The following is a 22,535-nucleotide window of genomic DNA, read 5'->3' as shown; positions in this document are numbered from 1 at the left end:
ACGTACTTTGATACATAATTTCTAAGAATCTAATCTGTAGAAGTATTTCTCACTAGTGCATCAATTTGCTCTCTCAGAGCTTCATTGCAGTATTATTAAAAGAGCAAGTAAAATGCAGATGACCTAAATATTTAACAAAAGGAGAGTATTTAAATAAGTTATGATACATCCTTACTATGGAATACACTGCAGGCATTAAGAGAGGAATGGGGAGAATCTGAATATACTGAAGAATATCTGTGATATATTGTTTGTTTGGTTATTTATTTATTTTAAATTTTATTTTTATACAGCAGGTTCTTATTAGTTATATCTTTTATACATATTGGTATATATATGTCAATCCCAATCTCCCATTTCATACCACCACCACCCTGCCCCCCACCCTTGACCCCCACCTCCGCTTCCCTCACCTTGGTGTCCATACATTTGTTCTCTTCATCTGTGTCTCTATTTCTGCCATGCAAACCAGTTCATCTGCACCATTTTTCTAGATTCCACATATATGCGTTAATATATGATACTTGTTTTTCTCTTTCTGACTTACTTCACTCTCTATGACAGTCTCCAGGTCCATCCACGTCTCGACAAATGACCCAATTTTGTTCCTTTTTCTGGCTGAATAATATTCCATTGTATATATGTACCACATCTTCTTTATCCATTCGCCTGTTCGTGGGCATTTAGGTTGCTTCCATGACCTTACTATTGTAAGTAGTGCTGCAATGAGCATTGGGGTGCATGTGTCTTTTTGAACTATGGTTTTCTCTGGCTATCTGCCCAGTAGTGGGATTGCTGGGTCATATGGTAATTCTATTTTTAATTTTTTAAGGACCCTCCATGCTGTTCTCTATAGTGGCTGTATCCATTTACATTCCCACCAACAGTGCGAGAAGGTTCCTTTTTCTCCACACCCTCTCCAGCGTTTGTTGTTTGTGGATTTTCTAATGCTGCCCATTCTAACTGGTGTGAGGTGATACCTCATTGTAGTTTTGATTTGCATTTCTCAAATAATTAGTAATGTTGAGCAGCTTTTCATGTGCCTCTTGGGCATCTGTATGTCTTCTTTGGAGAAATGTCTATTTAGGTCTTCTGCCCATTTTTTGATTGGGTTGTTTGTTCTTTTTAATACTGAGCTGCATGAGCTGTTTATATAGTTTGGAGATTAATCCTTTGTCCATTGATTCATTTGCAAATATTTTATCCCATTCTGAGGGTTATCTTTTTGTCTTGTTTATAGTTTCCTTTGCTGTGCAAAAGCTTTGGAGTTTATTAGGTCCCATTTCTTGATTTTTGTTTTTATTTCCATTACTCTAGGAGGTGGATAAAAAAAAGATCTTGCTGTGATTTATTTCAAGAGTCTTCTTCCTGTGTTTTTCTCTAACAGTTTTATAGTGTCTGGTCTTAAATTTAGGTCTTTAATCCATTTTGAGTTTATTTTTTGTATATGGTGTTAGGGAGTGTTCTAATTTCATTCTTTTACATGTAGCTGTCCAGTTTTCCCAGCACCACATATTGAAGAGGCTGTCTTTTCTCTATTATATATCCTTGCCTCCTTTGTCATCGATTAGTTGACCATAGGTGCATGGGTTTATCTCTGGGCTTTCTATCCTGTTCTACTGATCTATATTCTCTTTCTGTGCTAATACCATATTCTCTTTATTTTATTTTATTTTTTTATTTTTGGCTGTGTTGGGTCGCCATTGCTGTGCGCGGGCTTTCTCTAGTTGTGGTGAGCCAGGGCTACTCTTCGTTATGGTGTGCGGGCTTCTCATTGTCGTGGCTTCTCTTGTTGCAGAGCACGGGCTCTAGGCGCACAGGTTTCAGTAGTTGTGGCACGTGGCCTCAGTAGTTGTGGCTTGCGGGCTCTAGAGCTCAGGCTCAGTAGTTGTGGTGCATGTAGCTCCGCGGTATGTGGGATCTTCCTGGGCCAGACTCAAACCCATGTCCCTTGCATTGGCAGGCGGATTCTTAACCACTGTGCCACCAGGGAAGCCCCTACCATATTGTCTTGATTACTGTAGCTTTGTGATATAGTCTGAAGTCAGGGAGTGTGATTCCTCCAGCTCTGTTTTTTTCCCCTCAAGCTAGCTTTGGCTATTCAGGGTCTTTTGTGTCTCTATACAAATTTTAAGATTTTTTTGGTTGTAGTTCTGTAAAAATTGCCATTGGTAATTTGGTAGAGATTGCATTGAATCTGTAGATTGCTTTGGGTAGTATAGTCATTTTCACAGTATTGATTCTTCCAATCCATGAACATGGTATATCTCTCCATCTGTTTGTGTCATCTTTGATTTCTTTCATCAGTGTCTTATAGTTTTCTGAGTACAGGTCTTTCACCTCCTTAGGTAGGTTGATTCCTAGGTATTTTTTTCTTTTCATTGCAGTGGTAAATAAGATTGTTTCCTAATTTCTCTTTCTGATCTTTCATTGTTAGTGTATAGGAATACAAGAGATTTCTGTGCATTAATTTTGTATCTTGCAACTTTACCAAATTCATTGATCAGCTCTAGTAGTTTTCTGGTGGCATCTTTAGGATTCTCTATGTATAGTATCATATGATCTGCAAACAGTGACACTTTTACTTCTTCTTTTCCAATTTGTATTCCTTTTATTTCTTTTTCTTCTCTGATTGCCGTGGCTAGGACTTCCAAAACTATGTTGGATAAAAGTGGTGAGAGTGGACATCCTTGTCTTGTTCCTGATCTTAGAGGAAATGCTTTCAGTTTTTCACCTTTGAGAATGATGTTTGCTGTGGGTTTGTTATATATGGCCTTTATTATGTTAAGGTAGGTTCCCAATATGCCCACTTTCTGGAGAGTTTTTATCATAAATGGGTGTTGAATTTTGTCCAAAGCTTTTTCTGCATCTATTGAGATGATCATATGGTTTTTTTCTTCAATTTGTTAATATGGTGTATTGCATTGATTTGCATATATTGAAGAATCCTTGCATCCCTGGGATAAATCCCACTTGATCATTGTGTATGAGCCTTTTAATGTGTTGCTGGATTCTGTTTGTTAGTATTTTGTTGAGGACTTTTGCATCTGTGTTCATTAGTCTGTAATTTTCTTTTTTTGTAGTATCTTTGTCTGGTTTGGGTATCAGGGTGATGGTGGCCTTATAGAATGAGTTTGGGAGTGTTCCTCCCTCTGCTATAATTTGGAAGAGTTTGAGAAGGATAGATGTTAGCTCTCCTCTAAATGTTTGATAGAATTCACCTGTGAAGCCATTTGGTCCTGGATTTTTGTTTGTTGGGAGATTTTTTTTTTTTTTTTTTGCAGTACACGGGCCTCTCACTGTTGTGGCCTCTCCTGTTGCGGAGCACAGGCTCCAGACGTGCAGGCTCAGTGGCCATGGCTCATGGGCCCAGCCGCTCCGCGGCATGTGGGATCTTCCTGGACCAGGGCACAAACCCATGTCCCCTGCCTCGGCAGGTGGACTCTCAACCACTGCGCTGCCAGGGAAGCCCTGTTGGAAGATTTTTAATCACAGTTTCAATTTCATTACTTGTGATTGGTCTGTTTATATTTTCTATATCTTCCTGGTTCAGTCTTGGAAGGTTATGCTTTTCTAAGAATTTGTCCATTTCTTCCAGGTTGTCCATTTTATTGGCATAGAGTTGCTTATAGTAGTCTCTTATGATGCTTTGTATTTCTGTGGTGTCCATTGTGACTTCTTTTTTGTTTCTAATTTTATTGATTTGAGTCCTCTCCCTCTTTTTCTTGATGAGTCTGGCTAAAGGTTTATCAATCCTGTTTATCTTCTCAGAGAACTAGCTTTTAGTTTTATTGATCTTTGCTATTGTTTTCTTTGTTTCCATTGCATTTATTTCTGCTCTGATCTTTATGGTTTGTTTCCTTCTACTAACTTTGGTTTTGTTTGTTCTTCTGTCTCTAGTTCCTTTAGGTGTAAGCTTAGATTGCTTATTTGAGATTTTTCTTGTTTCTTGAGGTAGGATTGTGTTGCTCTAAACTTCCCTCTTAGAACTGCTTTTGCTGCATCCCATAGGTTTTGGGTCATTGTGTTTTCAGTGTCATTTGTCTCTAGGTATGTTTTGATTTCCTCTGTGATTTCTTCAGTGATCTCTTGGTTATTTATTAATGTATTGTTTAGCCTCCATGTGTTTGTGTTTTTTACGTTTTTTTCCCTGTAATTGATTTCGAATCTCATAGTGTTGTGGTCGAAAAAGATGCTTGCTATGATTTCAGTGTTCTTAACTTACTGAGGTTTGATTTGTGACCCAAGGTGTGATCTATCCTGGAGAATGTTCCATATCTACTTGAAAAGAAAGTGTAATCTGCTGTTTTGGGATGGAATGTCCTATAAATATCAATTATATCTGTCTGGGCTGTTGTGTCATTTAAAGCTTGTGCTTCCTTGTTAATTTTCTGTCTGGATTATCTGTCCATTGGTGTAAGTGAGGTGTTAAGGTCCCCCTCTATTGTGTTACCGTTGATTTCCTCTTTTATAGCTGTTAGCAATTACCTTATATATTGAGGTGCTCCTGTGTTGGTGCATAAATATTTATAATTGTTATATCTTCTTCTTGGATTGATCCCTTGATCATTATGTAGTGTCCTTCCTTGTCTCATGTAACATTCTTTATTTTAAAGTCTATTTTATCTGATATGAGTGTTGCTATTCCAGCTTTCTTTTGATTTCCATTTGCATGGAATATCTTTTTCCATCTCGTCACTTTCAGTCTGCTTGTGTCCCTAGGTCTGAAGTGGGTCTCTTGTAGACAGCATATTTATGGGTCTTGTTTTTGTATCCATTCAGCGATCCTGTGTCTTTTGGTTGGAGCATTTAATCCATTCACATTTAAGGTAATTATCAATATGTATGTTCCTATTACCATTTTCTTAATTGTTTTGGGTTTGTTTTTGTATGTCCTTTTTTTCTCTTATGTTTCCCACCTAGAGAAGTTCCTTTAGCATTTGTTGTAGAGCTGGTTTGGTGGTGCTGAATTCTCTTAGCTTTTGCTTGTCTGTAAAGCTTTTGATTTCTCCACTCAATCTGAATGAGATCCTTGCCAGGGAAGTAATCTTAGTTGTACTTTAGATATATCATGCCACTCCCTTTTGGCTTGTAGAGTTTCTGCTGAGAAATCAGCTGTTAACCTTATGGGAGTTCTCTTGTATTTTTCATTTTTCCCTTGTTGCTTTTAATAATTTTTCTTTGTCTTTAATTTTTGCCAGTTTGATTACTGTGTATCTTGGTGTGTTTCTCCTTGGGTTTATCCTGTGTGGGACTCTCTGCACTTCCTGGACTTGGGTGGCTATTTTCTTACCCATGTTAAGGGAAGTTTTAGACTCTAATGTCTTCAAATATTTTCTCGGGTCCTTTCTCTCTCTTCTTCTTCTTGGGACCCCTGTAATGCAAATGTTCATGCGTTTAATGTTGTCCCAGAGGTTTCTCAGTCTGTCTTCATTTCTGTTCATTCTGTTTTCTTTGTTCTGTTCCACAGCAGTGAATCCCACCATTCTTTCTTCCATATTCTGTTCCACTGCAGTGAATTCCACCATTTCTTCCAGGTCACTTATCTGTTCTTCTGCCTCAGTTACTCTGCTATTGATTCCTTCTAGTGTACTTTTCATTTCAGTTATTGTGTTGTTCATCTCTGTTTGTTTGTTCTTAAATCTTCTGGGTGTTTGTTCTTTAATTCTTCTAGGTCTTTGTTAAATATTTCTTGCATCTTCTCAATCTTTGACTCCTCCGTTCTTTTTCCGAGGTCCTGGATCATCTTCACTATCATTATTCTGAATTCTTTTTCTGGAAGGTTGCCTATCTCCACTTCATTTAGTTGTTTTTCTGGGGTTTTATCTTGTTCCTTCATCTGGTACATAGTACTCTGCCTTTTCATTTTGTCTTTCTTTCTGTGAATGTGGTTTTTCGTTCCACAGGCTGCAGGACTGTAGTTCTTCTTGTTTCTGCTGTCTGCCCTCTGGTGGATGAGGCTATCTAAGAGTCTTGTGTAAGCTTCCTGTTGGGAGGGACTGGTGGTAGCTAGACTGGGTGTTGCTCTGGTGGGCAGAACTCAGTAAAACTTTAATCCACTTGTCTGCTGATGTGTGGGGCTGAGTTCCCTCCCTGTTGGTTGTTTGGCCTGAGGTGACCCAATACTGGAGCCTACCCAGCTCTTTGGTGGGGCTAATGGTGACTCTGGGAGTGCTCATGCCAAGGATTACTTCCCAGAACTTCTGCTGCCAGTGTCCTTGTCCCCAGGGTGAGCCACAGCCACCACACCACCCCCCGCCTCTGCAGGGGACCCTCCCACACTGGCAGGTAGGTGTGGTTCAGTCTCCTGTGAAGTCACTGCTCCTTCCCCCTGGGTCCTGATGTGCACACTACTTTGTGTGTGCCCTCCAAGAGTGGAGTCGCTGTTTCCCCCAGTCCTGTTGACGTACTGCAATCAAATCCTGCTAGCCTTCAAAGGCTGATTCTCTGGGAATTCTTCCTCCCATTGCCAGACCCCTAGGTTGGGAATCCTGACGTGGGGCTCAGAACCTTCACTCCAGAGGGTGGACTTCTGTGGTATAATTGTTCTCCAGTTTGTGTTCTCCCAGTGGCTATGGGATTTGATTTTATTGTGATTGTTCCCCTCCTACCGTCACATTGCGGCTCCACCTTTGCCTTTGGATGTGGGGTATCTTTTTTGGTGAGTTCCAGTGTTTTCCTCTTGATGATTGTTCAGCAGTTAGTTGTGATTCTGGTGCTCTTGCAAGAGGGAGGGCACATCCTTCTATTCCACCATCTTGATCCCTTCCATGAAATTCATTTTGTTTACATCTGATCATATATTTTGTACAAGTCTTTGTTTATACCTTTCCTGAGCCGTTTTATTATGGTATATTTCTTGTAAACAATATATAACTAGATTTTTTTAAAAGTACATTTTAAAAACCTCAAAGGCAAAGCAAAATAAAACATTATAGTTCTTTGCTGAACTCCCCAACTAGGCAGGATGAGTCTATTCAGCACCTGATATACTGTTAAATAATAACAAGTTGTAGAGCAGTATATATAGTACAATTCTATTTTTTAAAACAAGACTGTGTTTACATACATAATTACTGTTTTCAAGAATTCAAGCTTTAGATCTTTGTATTCTGATTGAGATTCAGTTGATATCATTCAATAGTGATATTTAAGTGGGAAAAAAAGTGACTGAGTAAAAATTGAAAGTAAACAAAAATAAAAGGTCTCTTCATCCATACCCTCCACTGCTTCTACCTAATATCACATTTATAGACATAATAGAAAGCTTATCATTAGCAAAGAGCTATTTGACTCTATGGAAATGTTCATTGAGTGTATATTCTATTTAATTAATTCATAGACTCATTTCCTTTCAGGTTCGATCTGGGGCCAACGTTCTAATTTGTGGTCCAAATGGCTGTGGAAAGAGTTCACTTTTCCGTGTTCTTGGTGAAGTAAGTAAAAATTGGCCTCAAGGTTTTGTAGTCTTATTTTGCCATATAATCTACCACATTGTGGAATTTACAGCTCTTCTTCCCCCTCCTCCTTTGCTTTTATAGTTATGGCCTCTTTTTGGAGGACGTCTAACTAAACCCGAGAGAGGAAAGTTATTTTATGTTCCCCAGGTAAGACCTTGTTTGAGTTATTTTATAATCTTTGATTTCAAGATCTTTTAACTTATTTTTTTTTAAACCACTTCTAATGATTTTTGCTCTGTTACTATCAGAGACCTTATATGACCCTTGGAACACTTCGAGACCAAGTGATATATCCAGATGGAAGAGAAGATCAGAAAAAGAAGGGAATTTCTGACCTCGTAAGGAAATGTTTATATCCTAGACTTACTGAAAACACTCCACTTCAGAGTCTTTATCTTAATCAGTTAAGTATTTTAGATTTCAAGTAGTTTATAACCTTTTGTAAAGGCTTCTACAGCCTAATCATTAATTATAACTTTCCAGGTTGAGGTAAGACGTTAACCATTTTGCTTAAATATGACTTGTTGAATGTTTAACCTTGTCTTTACACTATTGTTTGTTTTCTCATTGCCCTTGTCCTTTAATTATGTACAATAGTATTATTTTCTTTATGCCTCTAGATATATTTTGTCAAAATTAGTATAAATAGGAAGTAAAGAGTTTGTTTACCTTTGTGCCACATTCTTTTGTGAAATGTGCCTTTTTTAGTGATATTGACAATAGTATTATAGTCCTTCTAGTTTAAAAAATAAAGCAAGATAGAGAATATTGGTTTATATTAAGCATGATTTCACCTTTAATCATTTTGCTGAAAGGTACTGAAGGAATACTTAGACAATGTCCAGTTGGGTCATATCCTTGAACGTGAAGGAGGCTGGGACAGTGTTCAGGATTGGATGGATGTACTCAGTGGTGGAGAAAAGCAAAGAATGGCGGTAAGTGTGCTCTGAAAACACTGCACAGCGATGCATCTGGTTGCATAAAGTCACTCTTAGAATCCAGCATTTTGATAATCAAGGCATACAGTTTTGTTTTAATCTTTTTATTTAGCAATTATTATAGTGTGGCTTAGTTTATATGATAATAGAAGTATAGCTTGCATGTAAATTTGGAATTCTGAAAAATTCAAAAATATTCCTATGAAAGGAAAAGATGCAGATCCAATTATATACCGTTAATCCGTTTTTCCAAAAGTTGGGGGAACTTTGTAGCACATAGGTCCTGGTTGGGTTATGAGATCCCTTTCAGTATTTTTTCCCTATAGACACCTCTCTGTCTTAGCCTGTTCTCTCTAAAGTAGCTGAAGGTGTTAGAGATGTTAATTTTATTATCATTTTATTCTTTATTCCGTTCTTGTCCTTTCCCTCTATCATTATATTTATCCTTGTTTCAGGGCTCAGTATCTACTACCTAAAGTTATTTAGAATTTAAAAATTTTCCTAATATAAAGAAACATTTCAAAGCAATTATTTTATGATCAACTGAAGTTATCTCAATCAAACATGACTACAAAATGTGACACATTAAGAGTGATTCTTTGAGTACTCTGTAAAGGGGGATAACTTTTATTTTTTCATTTTATTTTTTGTAATTAATTAATTAATTTTTGGCTGCGTTGGGTCTTCATTGGTGCACGCGGGCTTTCTCTAGTTGCGGCGAGCAGGGGCTGCTCTTTGTTGTGGTGCACAGGCTTCTCATTGAATTGGCTTCTCTTATTGTGGAGCATGGGCTCTAGGCGTGTGGGCTTTAGTTGTGGTGCACCGGCTTAGTTGCTCCATGGCATGTGGGAATCTTCCCAGACCAGGGACTGAACCTGTGTCCCTTGCATTGGCAGGCGGATTCTTAACCACTGCGCCACCAGGGAAGTCACAAGGGGGATAACTTTTAGGGAGTAATTTTCTAACTAGACATACCATAGTTTGAGCAGATCCAGAGGAATTTTTTGGTGAGGGAGTGTTATAACCTTGTGGAAATTAGAGAAAACTGTAGCCAAGGAAAGATAGCAGAAGAATGTACTTATTTCAGAATTGTTTACTGTTTATCTTCAGGTTATATTCTACCTTTTGGTTACCTCCTATTCCCTGATTGTTTTGCATGTTGTTTTTCTCTAGATCATACCCATTCTATATGAACTTAATATCAACTTAATATTGTGATTTGTTTGGCTAGTGAGATTAATCTAGAGTGATGAATGAATCATAAACGAAAGAGAAGAGAGATATCAGCCATACTCAAAGTGGAAATTGGGCTGAGGGTGTGAGAATTTAAAGTGATTGGGCATTTCTGGAATCAGTTTAGAAGATGCCTATAGAAATAACTGCAATTCAAGAAAACTAATTTAAATTCTTATCCTATGACTTCAAAGAAAGTGGAAGGATAAGGCAAGATTCACAAGTGGACACAATGGAGACTCAGAAAGAAAAATAAATCTGCTTAAACTAAGGAATTCTATATGTGTGGTATAAATGTTACACAGAGGGTAGTTTTTATTAGAAGATATGAAATTTAAGGGTATGCCTAGAGGAGTGAGAGGTTATTTTGGAAGAATAGGTAGTGGGGGAAGGAACCCTGTAAAACTAGATGAACCATGATAGAGCTGGGAAATGGGGAAAGCTCACCTGTAACACAGTTGCATGGCCAAGCCCTTGACAAGGTGTGTTCTGTATAGGCCAATATTTGGAGAATTGAATGTGAAGTTTAAAAGAGAGCATATTGTTTTGCTACTTTAGAAGGGTTTGGAGGGAGATAGAAAAGGCTAATGCAATAAATATTAACATGGCTGAAGTTGGGTGGAGTAATCATTTATTCTTTCATTTTTTTTGGTAGGATTAAAAGTTTCAAAGTAAAAAGTTGATGGGAAGAGAAGACATAATTTTTATAAGTTATAAAAACCTATAATTTATAAATTATAAAAATTATAGTTTTTAGGAAGAACAGACGTGAGAGGTTTAACCAAAACAGTGAATCTATAAGAGTGAAGGTTGGTGTAAGACAGATGAACCAAGGCTTCCCTGATGGCGCAGTGGTTGAGAGTCCGCCTGCTGGTGCAGGGGACACAGGTTCGTGCCCCAGTCCGGGAAGATCCCACATGCCGCAGGGCGGCTGGGCCCGTGAGCCATGGCCGCTGAGCCTGCACATCTGGAGCCTGTACTCCACTACAGGAGAGGCCACAACAGTGAGAGGCCCGCGTAGCGCAAAAAAAAAATAAACAGATGAACCAAAGGAACTCTTAGGTAAGGAGAATCAGGATTTGAATTTGAGGGAATGGAATAAAACTACTGAATAAAGGGAGATCTGGTGAACACATTTCTAAAAGTCCCTTGAAAAATATCAACATAAATATAGGGGGAAATATTATTCCATTATTTTAACAGCAAAAAAATTAATTATGGTATGCTTGCCACAGAGTTTAGGATTAGCCAAGAATCTATTCTGTGCAAGGCACTTAGCTAGGTGCCTGCCTTTATAATCTAGTTAGGAGAGCCAGATATGCTCCTTTAATTATGATACCAGGCAGGCAGTCTTCAGTGATAATTACAAAGAAAATGCACTAGAATATTGTTGAGGGAAAGATTGATTTGGAATGGCAGGTCCTGTTTAATTCTCCCAAGAGCCCTGTGAAGTAAGGTACAGATGAGGGAAAGACTTGGAGAACTTAAGCAGCTTTCTGATACCAAACAGCTGCTGCATGGCAGAACTGAGATCCACGTGCAGGTGGGTCTGACCCCAGAACACTTGCTCTTAACCAGTACATTACAGTATATGGCCTTCAATGTGCAAGTGGACTGTCTGACCAGTTCTCTTCTCTCACTGTGCCTTGAAGTCTCAAGTGACATGTCTTTTTCCCCCATTGTACCCATTTGGGTCCAGCCATCAGCTAGTCCAACCCTGACCCAAACATCAGCCAGGGTTGCTCCACCTAATCGTAAATTGGGCTGTCTTATTTCTCTGACCCATAGTTTTCTTTTCTACTCTTCTGTTCTTGCTCTTCCTCTTTAGTGATGGTTTTTTTTATATTGAATTATGAAAAAGTATATATGATAGAAAAGTTGGAATATTTATAAAAGTGTAAAGAAAGGCCCAGGGCTTCCCTGGTGGCGCAGTGGTTGAGAGTCCGCCTGCTGATACAGGGGACGCGGGTTCATGCCCCGGTCCGGGAGGATCCCGCATGCCACGGAGCAGCTGGGCCCGTGAGCCATGGCCGCTGAAGCCTGCGTGTCTGGAGCCTGTGCTCTGCAACGGGAGAGGCCACAACAGTGAGAGGCCCGCGTACCGCCAAAAAAAAAAAAAAGAAAAAGAAAAAGAAAGGCCCAAACCACCTTACCAGACATACCACTGTCATAAGATTTTTAGTATTTTTTTAAATTCATTTTTGTAATTAATTCTTTTTCTTTTACCTAATTGGCAACTGTCCCCGTTCTTCAAACTCACTGAGGTCTCTCTATTATTGACCCATTCCTTCTCTATAATTGATCAGTTCCCTTCTGACTACCTTCTTTCCTGTCCAGCACAGACTTAACAATCCAGGGCCTAGAACACAGGAGATATTTCTTAAAGGAATGAACAAATGATCCTTCCCCTTAACTTCCTTTCCCACTTTTTGTTTTCTCGTATTATTTAAACACCAATCCAAGAGCAATTGTTTGCCTTGGCATTTCTGTACATTGGCTTCTGAGCACAGCTGGAAAAAAATCAGGGAATAAGATAGATTGGTGGCACTGCACTTCCATGGTTTCCAGTATTACAGGGATTCACAGCATGGCTTGGCAATCCTATTACTGATTTTTGTCCCTCTGTCTCATTTTTCATGATATAATCATTTGAAAACTACCAGTCTCAGGCTTTCTACCCCATTACCTACTCCCCCACTCTCAGCAGAATAACTCTCCTCTTAAAAAAGAGATGCTGTTATTTCAGTTACATGACTGCTAATTTTTATTTAGTGCTAAATAGGCGATAGGCAGTATGCCAAGCACTTTACACGGGTTATCTCATTTCATTCTCGCCATAGTCCTGTGAGATGAGAGCTGTGAGTGTCCCATTTCACAGAGGAAATAGAATGTAGAACAGTTAAGTGGCTTGCCAGGCAAAGATATCTAGGAAATGTTAAAGCTGGTGGGGGGTGGGAGTGGCCTGTCATGCTCAGTCAGCAGTATGACTGCAGAGTTCATATACTCCAAAATCTCCTTGTATTGAGAAACCAAGTAGCTGACTACATAGTGGGAGAGAGAAAGACACATGATGAAAAAATTTCCATATAATGTGCTAAGTGTGGTGACGAAGGTATGCAAAGCATTGCATGGGAACACAGAGGAGGGGCATTTGTGGAATGCCTTCAAATAATCACTCCTCTTAATAACTTTGCACCGGGCTGTCCTGACCTCCCTGCTCCCACTGTTAGTGGAGGATATGTCATCCTTCCTCTTGAGAAAGGCTTAATGTCTCCATCTATGTTTTTGGACCCTCCCTTCTCCAACTTTATCACATCCCTCTCCCTCAGTTATGCACCCTCTCCGACACCCCCCCCCAATATTTAATCTCTTCTAGTCCTCTTATAGAAAGATATTTTCAGGTCTCTGTGATCTAAAAAGCAAACTCTGCCTTAACCAAAGGTCCCATGTAGTCTATACCTTTCATTCTCTGCACAGCTGAAATTCTTGATGGTCTGTCCTTGCTGCTTCCCCTTCCTCACACCTCTTATAAATAAGATATAAACCCCAAGAAAGCTGTTTTTATGTTTTAGTCAGTCATTTATCAAATATTTGAATGTTTGCTATACTATACAGGTGTTGGGTGTACAGTAATGTTTAAAACGGAGTCTCAGCTTTTGTGAATATTATAGCCTAAGGGGTAGACAAAGAAGCAGACAACATACAATTTACAGTATGTGAAGAGCTGCAGAGATGTTACAGAAGGGACCCACTTGGAATGGGGAAAGGAATCAGGGTAGGTTTGTCTGAGAAGATGACATTAAGCAGAAGTTTGAAAGGTGCAAGGAGCAGAGTAAGGCGTTTGAGACATAAGGAAAGTGACATGTGCTAAGCCTGTAAGACCTGTGACACATTGTGTCCTAGTAGTTGAGAGGAGATGGTGGCTGGAATGTTGAAGTTAGAGAGTGAGTAGTAATAAGGTTGTGTGGGGCCTTGTAGACCATGGTAAAGAGTTTGAATTTTATTCTAAGTGAAATGGGAAGTTATTGAAGGGTTTTAAGCAGAAGAATGAAATTCTCTGTTATGTTTCTGGAAGATCCTCTCTGGTTACATGGAGAATGGGTTAAAGAGGTGCAAAAGAGGAAGCAGGAGGCTATTTGTGGTCATCCAGGCAGGAGAGAATTATGCTCTGGGCTAAGGACATGATTGTGAGCTGGGGGAAAGTGAGTAGGGTCCACAGGACTGACTTGAATGGACTGAAAATGGGGGTGGGGGAAGGGAAGGGAGGAGGAGAAGGGAAAGATCAAGGAGGACTCACAGCTTTCTAGCTTGAGCAGCTGTTTGATAGCTTCATTTCTGAAATGTTCAAGATGGGGTGGGGGAAATGGATGAATGGATTTAAGGGAAAAATCTAGAAAATCCGTTGTTCTAGATTTTTAAAGTCTGCGAGTCCTGTAAGATATCCAAATAGAAAGATCAAATAGGAATTTTTATGTATTAGTTTGGAAATTAGAAGAGAAGTATGGGTGAGGGAGATATATTGGGAGTTTACAAATGTAAATAATATTTGAAATCATGAGATTTGATGAGATCACTCAGAGAGAAACAACATAGGAAAAAGCGGAGAGGACCTAGGAATTAACCCTCGGGGACCCCAACATTTAATGGTCAAGTGAAAGAGAAAATGCTGGAAAAGAAACTGAGAAAACAGCATAAGAAATGGAAAGAAACTTAAAACCATGGTTTCACTCTCACTTTCTCAAGAAGGAGGGAATGGTCACCTGCGTTGAATGTTGCAGAGAAGATAAATTGGGCAAGGATAGAAAGTGTCCATTGGTCATGCAACATGGAGGTCATTGCTAGGAGCAGATGACAATTTGAAATATCTGTTAGACAAAGGATCAGAATAAATAATTCCCAGAAAATAAGATACATATGGAAAATAAACAGCAAAATGTTCAGCATTACTGCTAATCAAAGAGATGTAAGCTATAATAACCTTGATGTTAATTTTCACTTATAAAATTAGCACAGCCTTTAAAAAATGAGCATGCCCAATACTGACCACAGGGATATATACAACAGGTACACTCAAACATTGTTGGTGGGAATATTAATTGGTAACATAATATTGACATTACTTTAGCAACAAAATGTTTAAAAATAGTCAGTTTTTGCATGAGTCATCTATAGTCTGAATTCTAAGATTTCATCAAAAAGTGTACCCTCTAACCTTTTTTAGAGAACTTTCTTTAATACTAGTTTAAAACTCAACTTCATCTCCCATCAGTCTTAAAAGTTTTTGCTTTACTCTTAACAATATTTCCCATGTGTTACATTTTTCCCTTTGTTCGGGAAGACAATAAAAACAATCATGTTTCTTTATATTGTTTTTGCTTCTGAGGAGTCGATTTTTTGAGTTAGAATAATTTCCATCTTTGCTTTAGAAGACTGTAAATGAGTATTTAAAGTAAATCTATTTTCACATATTAATTTTAGCTCTCTAAATGATTATACAGAATATTTCTTTTTATGCTTCAGATGGCAAGATTATTTTATCATAAGCCCCAGTTTGCCATTTTGGATGAATGCACAAGTGCAGTTAGTGTGGATGTGGAAGACTACATTTACAGTCATTGTCGAAAGGTAAGTGTGATAAATTCTCAGTCCCCCCTTTCAGTTTACTCTGTGTCCAACCAAATATCTACCCAAAGAGAAGATTCCAAGTTATAAAGTGACAAAATTACTATCATAGGATGATATCTTGCTTTAATATTTTAAACTGATAATTAATAGATATGAGTAAAAAAATTATCAATGAATTCTGAATATAATTCTTTTTAGCCGTGTATTAGATATAAAATAAATGTTTAAATTTATTTTCCTTTTAACTCATTCTCTATACTCAGAGTTAATAAACTGATATTTTCTTAATTTGTTCCATCAACTTTACCTAAATATCATTTGTTTTTTTATAAAGAAAATGCGAAAAATAAAAAAAAAATTTAATTAAAAAAATTCGATAGTAATTATTTGGCAACTTTTAATTTATCCATTTTTTTCTCTGGCCTGGCCAGTATTTTACCAAGGCTTCTTTTGGTAGCCTTTTCTTAGGCTGTCTACATTGGTTCCATTCTTTAAGTAATTATTCAGTAATCTCAGTTTTTTTGTTTGTTTTTTTTTCCTGTGAGGAATTGTCACCATCATCTATACTTGTTTTGGATTTTGAGAACAAGAGCAATGTATCCTAACTGTTTTAGAGTTTCAGTGTAAGCAAATGAAGTACAGGAGTCTTTTAACGTTTTGTAACTGCTCTTTGGGAATTCACAATAAATATAAAAAGTCATGATGCATATATACATTTATATATATATATATATATATATATATATATATATATATATATATATATATATACACACATATATATATATACATACAATTCCTTCTGCTCAAAGTGTGGTCATAGCTCAGCAGCGGCAGCATCGCCTCGGAGCTTGTTAGAAATGCAGTCTCAAGCCCTACTACTAAATCAGAGCCTGCATTTTAACAAAACCCCCAGATGATTCAAATGCACATTAAAGTTTGAGAAGAATTGGCATAATGATGAAGGCATAAATTTGCTACATTCATATTTTAGGAAGATTTTATAGGTACTGATTTTATTTCTTTAATGGTTTTCTGTTCTTAATCAGTTTTAGTCATTTATAATTTTTTATCCATTTGTCCATACACATTTTCAGATTTATAGGCATTAGAGGTGTTTGTGGAATCTCTTACACATAAAACCATGTAGTCTCTACTTGATTAGTGATTTAGAGGCTCTTTGCTGGTAATTTTGTCCATGCAGTTTCCTCTTCTATCTAGCTGTAGGCTGCAAGTCCCCACAAAGGATGCAATTCTCCTATGTATAGATTCCACTTAAAAGAAAAAATTCTTATGGAGCCCCCAGTTGATAAATTGTATTACTATAATGGCACTTGAATATGGATAAGCATGAAATGAAGTATGAACTTAAACTTAAAACTCATTTACAAAAGCTACAAAACCAGTATAAACCTATAAATTAAGTACAGATAAAACTTTAAAACACAGTTTCAAAACTGCAGCATTAGAGAGACCTATGATACTGTTTTGCTGAAACTAAACCACTGGTTTAGGTTTAATCTGAGGTCCAAAAATAATAGGAGGTCCAGATCTTATGTTTTGAATTTTGCTTACGTATTTTGACCTAAGTAATTCTATTATAAGAATGCCTTCATTAAGTTGAGATCTAATCCAGTTATTTTAGAGTTGTAAGAGAAATAATATCTGAAGTGAGCTTTCAAAAATCAGATGTGTTTTACCATCGAAATATATGTTTTATTAATAACTGACCGTATACTTGTCATGCAATTCCTAACCTGTTTGAAAACCTTTCCCATGGCAGCCAAACTTATGATACATTAAAAGTTTTAAATGATACCACTTTAAGTCACCACTTGGTGCCAACAGAAGTGTAAACACAAACTTGGGCACATGATAGAAGTGATAAGAAGAACATACTTACTCAAAATTCTTTTTAATTATCAAAAGGAATATAAAAATTGGAACTCATGGTGGAGATTTCCTGGCTACCCTAACATGTATCTCAGCCTCGAGAGATCCATTTTGAGAAACACTGATCTAGAGCAAGTGTTCTCAATCTCAGCACTATTGACATTGTGGGTTGGATGACTCTTACTTGTGGGAGGCTGTCCTCTGCTTTGTAGGATGTTTGGCAGCATTTCTGACATCTACTCATTAGACTTCTGTAGCACTCTCAGTTGCAACAATCAAAAAGACCTTGCCAAATGTCCCCTATGGGACAAAATCCCCTGCCTCCCCTCCCTGGTTGAGAATCACTGATCCAGAGCAACTAGCTATATCTCTTAGTGTTGTTTTGAAAATTTGAAGAACAACCCATAAATCCTCATTCACAGTCTGAGATCCAGTAAGCTTGTAAAACCAAAAGATTTTTCATTATTTTGTAGCAAGCTCACTGGGTAGCCAGACCTGGCCTGAACTAACAGAAGATTTTTAAGCTCTTATTTATCTCACTGAATGTTCATGTCCAAATGTGTTGTTGCAGAAACATTGATGTGTTTGATTTCAGAATTCTGCCTCAGAACCCTCTGGGGGTGGTAAATACTACTTTTCCAAAATCTGAATTCTAAGACATTCCAAAATAAGGGTTTCCAGTAAAAGATTATGACCCTGTATTTGAAAAACAAATTTACTGTAGGCAGTACTATATTGATTTAATTTTCCTGTTTTTGACTTTTTGCTACTTTTACCACCTTTATACTCTTTTCATATATTTTTCACAATAAAATATAAAATGTGCTAGGATATATATTTTCTGCCCAAAACAAAATAATACACTTAATTAAGCTAGTACCTATTAGTTTAGTTTTTTTTTCTTAAAGATTATATTGATACTTGTTAGTTTTTATTCTGTGGTCAATGGCCTGTACTTTGCATTACCTTAAACATTTGGCGTCAGTTATAGTTTTTTCTCTTTGGCATTGATTTTTAACTATAGCTACTGAAGACAGTCATCTTAACAGCTTAAATTATATAGACTAGTTTAATTTGTGACTCTGTGTTATTGATATAAACCTAAATCATTTTCCTTGTATTAGGTTGGCATTACCCTCTTCACTGTGTCACATAGAAAGTCTCTTTGGAAACACCATGAGGTTTGTATTTCTTATACTGAATGGTATAGTGAGAGTTTATTTTCATATATGAATTCAGGTGATTATGGTTTTAGATTTCTTGGTGTATATTCCCTTATAAATATATAACTTAAGGGAAAAAGGTGATTCTAATTCATTTTTATAAAACAGGATTTTCATAAATATTATTGTAGTTGTTAATTTTGAAAGCTACAATATATGTAAACAGTCCCTAGTTACATATGATAGATATTAGAGAACCAGTTAGTGGTTCTCCAGTTTTATAAATGACTGTTGTATAATAACTGACTAAAATGTGCATAATCTTATCACAACTATGGCCAAACAAACTTTTTCTTACCATTCTGTATTGACAGAAGGAGAAAGTCTTAAGGAGGATCAGCAAAAAGTTTAGAGACAGTTTTAGTAGAGATCAGGACTACAAGGAGGAAACTGTATAATGTCAGCTATGTTTGTCATCACACTGTAATAAACAGAATTCATTAGGTGGTCACTATAATTTACAAAGATATTGCAGTGAGGTTTACATGGGTACAGGTGCTCCAGCAGTGCCATAGTGCCATTCTCAGTATGGGAGTCCTTTTCAACTCTTAATGTAAAATAATCAAACCCTAAAAATAAACCCAGCTTAGATCCTCTTTTCTTTTTTCTTTTCTTTTCTTTTCTTTTCTTTTCCCTTCCTTCTTTCCTTCCTTCCTTCCTCTCTCCCCCCTTCCTTCCTTCCATCCTTTCTTTCTCCCTTCCCTCTTCTTTCCTTTTTTTCCTTCCTAATTGATACAGAAAAGGGTTGAGAAAAATTGGAACATGGTAAGGGTGTTTTGTCCCATAAAATACATACCTGATTGATTATCTTTTTAACCAGATACTGGGCTAAGTGTCATGAGGGATACAGAGTACTGTCCTTACACTCAAGAACCTTACGGTTTAGTGGGAAGCAGCCGCATAGCACAGGGAGATCAGCTCGGTGCTTTGTGACCGCCTGGAGGGGTGGGATAGGGAGGGTGGGAGGGAGACGCAAAAGGGAGGGGATATGGGAACATATGTATATGTATAACTGATTAAATTTGTTATAAAGCAAAAAAATAAAAATAAAAAATAAAGAAAAATTAAAAAAAAAAGAACCTTACGGTTTAGATGATAGTGTATAAATGGTTAAATGAAGAACATGGGATTTGAAGTCAGAAAACCTGGGTTCAGGTATCACTTTCTGGCATTAATTGCTTCCTTCGTTTAATAAAGTATTGATCCTTGCCTAACTGTCTCAGATTACCGTGAGGATCAGAGAGGTAGCCTGTATGAAAGTTCTTAAAAAACCGTAATGAAGTTCTATATAGCTGTTGACTTTTAAAGATACTTTTATTATCTTAATGACATATTTATAATTTGCCCATTTTCATGAATTGAATGAAAAACTAAATAACTAGAAATCAAAGCAGTTTAAAATATACCCAAGCCTTTGTGTTTTCTCAGAAGTTCATAAACATTACAGCCATAGGACAGTGAAAGCACTTGGGTTTCCCCTCTCCTCTTCTCCTGGAGGTGTAGACAGTTATCAAAATAACCATCAGGCCAGTGATCATGTGAAGGAGGGGTAACACAAAGAACTGCAATGTTAAAGAGTCTAGAATAGCTTAAAAATAACAATATAGAAAATGGAAAAACAAAGGTCTTTTCTGTAAACAAAAAACCACTAAATAAAACGGAAGGCTTTGTAACTGCTGCCCTAAGCATCTTCATAGGATGAGATATTTGAGCTCACTCTATAGTTCTCATCCTCCTCTGCTAAGTCAAAGAACAAATGAACAAAAAGCCTTAAGTTAGAGGTTCTGAGCTGATCTGGGAAACCATCTAAAGTAAGTATTTTAGAGGCTCTCCTGTACGACAGGCTTGCACTTAGTGCACTTGCACCTCTGTAGATCAGATCGTTGGTTGTGGAGTGGTAGAAGCATTCTAATTTGTGGGATGCTTACAGATTTGGTTCCTTTAAAATAATAAGGAAAAAAAATAATAAGGAAGTCTGGTGTTTTAGTTCTCTTAATGGAAAGTACTATATCCACTACAAGCAGATGTATATTGTGGCTCCTTTTAAAAAGAGCGGACATCTTCTTTTAGTCTTTCCTTGGAAAATGGTATGCATTTCTGAGTATAAACTTTTGAAGATTTTAGTGGCTTAAAATAATTATTTTCAATCATTTTCTTGTATAATAACCTCTACATAAATTCCTGACAAAAAGGAGATTCTCAGTTATTGATTTTTTCCCCCTTCTTTCCCATAGTACTACCTGCATATGGATGGCAGAGGCAATTATGAATTCAAACAGATAACAGAAGATACAGTTGAGTTTGGCTCTTAGAATCCAGAGAACTGTATTGAACCAGCTTCAATGAAATAATTACACAATACAATTAGAAATATAAAGTACATTGTAAAATAAACTTGAGCTTGTTTTTTTAAAGAAAACAACAAATTAACTAGATATAAAATAATCATGAATAAGTTGTTGAAACATTTAATATTATATAGGATATTGCTAATTGTGTATATGTCGGTTTAATTATTAATATGTACTAAGAATGTCCTTATTCTTGTGGTTAAAAACCTGCCTAAATTAAATTGGGCTTAAATCAGTGTAACCTGATTCATCCTGGGATGTAAACCATTTGAAGTCAGCTACTTTGACTTTTATGGCTCTATCTTTTCCTTCAATGAAGAACCCTGTTTAAAACTAGGGTCATCACTTGTCCTGTTCTAACAAGATAGTCTTGAGTTTCATTTTCTTGTGGCCCATGATAGTGGGAAACAAACAAATCATAGTGAATTATCAAAATGTACATCTTGTCATAATGGCCTTTATTACCCTGTGGCAGATGTCTTCAGCTGCCACAGTTATACTCATTCCTTATGTCTTGGGGTACATTTGAATCCAGGAAAGCCATTTGGATTTTCTTTGGCTAAATAATAAATATGCCCCTCGCAATCTTCATTATTGAGTTGTTTTGAGGGTTATTTGTGGTGATGCAACAGAAGTATATGTGCAGCCTTGCTTACAGGGAATGGTTACTGTGTTTCACACCTAATCTTCTCAGTGATGGAATATGAAAACACAAAGTCCTTACATGTCAAGCTCAAGGTCTTATAAGATTTTTAGAATTTTTAAAGAATTAGATGGATTTGTATATGTTAGGAGCCCATTCATTAGAAGTGTGGTGGTTACATGGCATTAAACTCCAGATGAGCCATAGGAATGTACTACATGAAGTAAAGCACTGAGTATGCAATGTTATCACTGTCTTTGACTGTGATTTTATGTTTAAAAATATGTTATAAAATTATGCACATGAGTGAATTATGTTTCCTAAGGCACTGGTTTATCTCTGTGACTCTTTAATAACCTTTTTATATTTGGGTCATTATGTTGAACTATATCCTAAGAGGAATCAATTTCATCTCACCAGACCACCATTAATGACTGTGTATTATTTGCACAGGGAGAACTGAAATTGAGTATTATCAATAAGCTAGATATGAAATCAGTTTTATCAAACTGGGATTCAGAAAGGGGCTTTTTATATTCTTGTTTCTGCATAACTGGTTTGGGTTTTTTTTTTTCAGAATTAACTGTAAGAATCACTGACTACCAAAGTTAAAACTTGATGTACTGATTCCATAATACATAACATTCAATTTTTACCACTTCTCTTTAGCAAACTTGTATACTTACCTATTTTCTGTTCAGATTAAAAAAGAATCAGATATCCTATACAACCTTTGCTTGTTCTTTTTATTCTGGTATATAAATCCTAGGTAGTTCATACAGAGTTATACAGTCTTGACTTGAAAAATACAAAAATAAACATTCAGAAAGCCCTTTTAGCATCCAGTATCTCTTTTTTAAAATTTTTTGTCAAATGTGGTTTTAATGGAATGAATTTCTTCTTTAGAAAAGCCAGGAAAAAACCTTCAGTGTACTTCACAAATGCTACCAAATAGACAGACCTTAAAAGATAGTATCAGTCCTGGGAAACATTTTATGGCATAGGGGAAATTTCAGATTTTCAGATTTCTAGGTTACCCTAAGCCTACTAATAGAAGTATTTTCCTAGCTGCCTCCTTATTTCTCTGTAATGAATTCTTGCAATCAAAAAAATTTTTTTGTTTTTGTTTTTTTTTCTTTATTTTTTCTTCCCTTTTTAATTTAACAAAT

General features: G+C 36.8%; 1 protein-coding gene across 2 annotated transcripts in view; it reads left to right on the top strand.

The window, feature by feature from the left end:
* Positions 1-22,189, top strand: part of ABCD3 (ATP binding cassette subfamily D member 3) — a 90,283-nt gene extending 68,094 nt beyond the window's left edge. Inside the window, exons 17-23 of one of the 2 annotated variants that reach the window (XM_081222788.1) lie at positions 7,359-7,436; positions 7,542-7,607; positions 7,709-7,798; positions 8,276-8,395; positions 15,152-15,256; positions 18,274-18,330; positions 20,607-22,189. In XM_081222788.1, the coding sequence (XP_081078914.1) occupies positions 7,359-7,436; positions 7,542-7,607; positions 7,709-7,798; positions 8,276-8,395; positions 15,152-15,256; positions 18,274-18,330; positions 20,607-20,684 (594 nt within the window). In that variant the 3' untranslated portion in view covers positions 20,685-22,189. Of the gene's footprint in view, positions 1-7,358; positions 7,437-7,541; positions 7,608-7,708; positions 7,799-8,275; positions 8,396-15,151; positions 15,257-18,273; positions 18,331-20,606 lie in introns of those variants that run through there. The other variant, XM_081222789.1, reaches the window with a different exon arrangement.
* Positions 22,190-22,535: the final 346 nt, after the last annotated feature.

The sequence above is a fragment of the Mesoplodon bidens genome (assembly GCF_964165515.1).
Source record: "Mesoplodon bidens genome assembly, chromosome: 2".
NCBI classification, from domain to species: domain Eukaryota; kingdom Metazoa; phylum Chordata; class Mammalia; order Artiodactyla; family Ziphiidae; genus Mesoplodon; species Mesoplodon bidens.
Note: the sequence above shows the minus strand (reverse complement) of the source record. Positions and strands in the feature narration are given on the sequence as shown.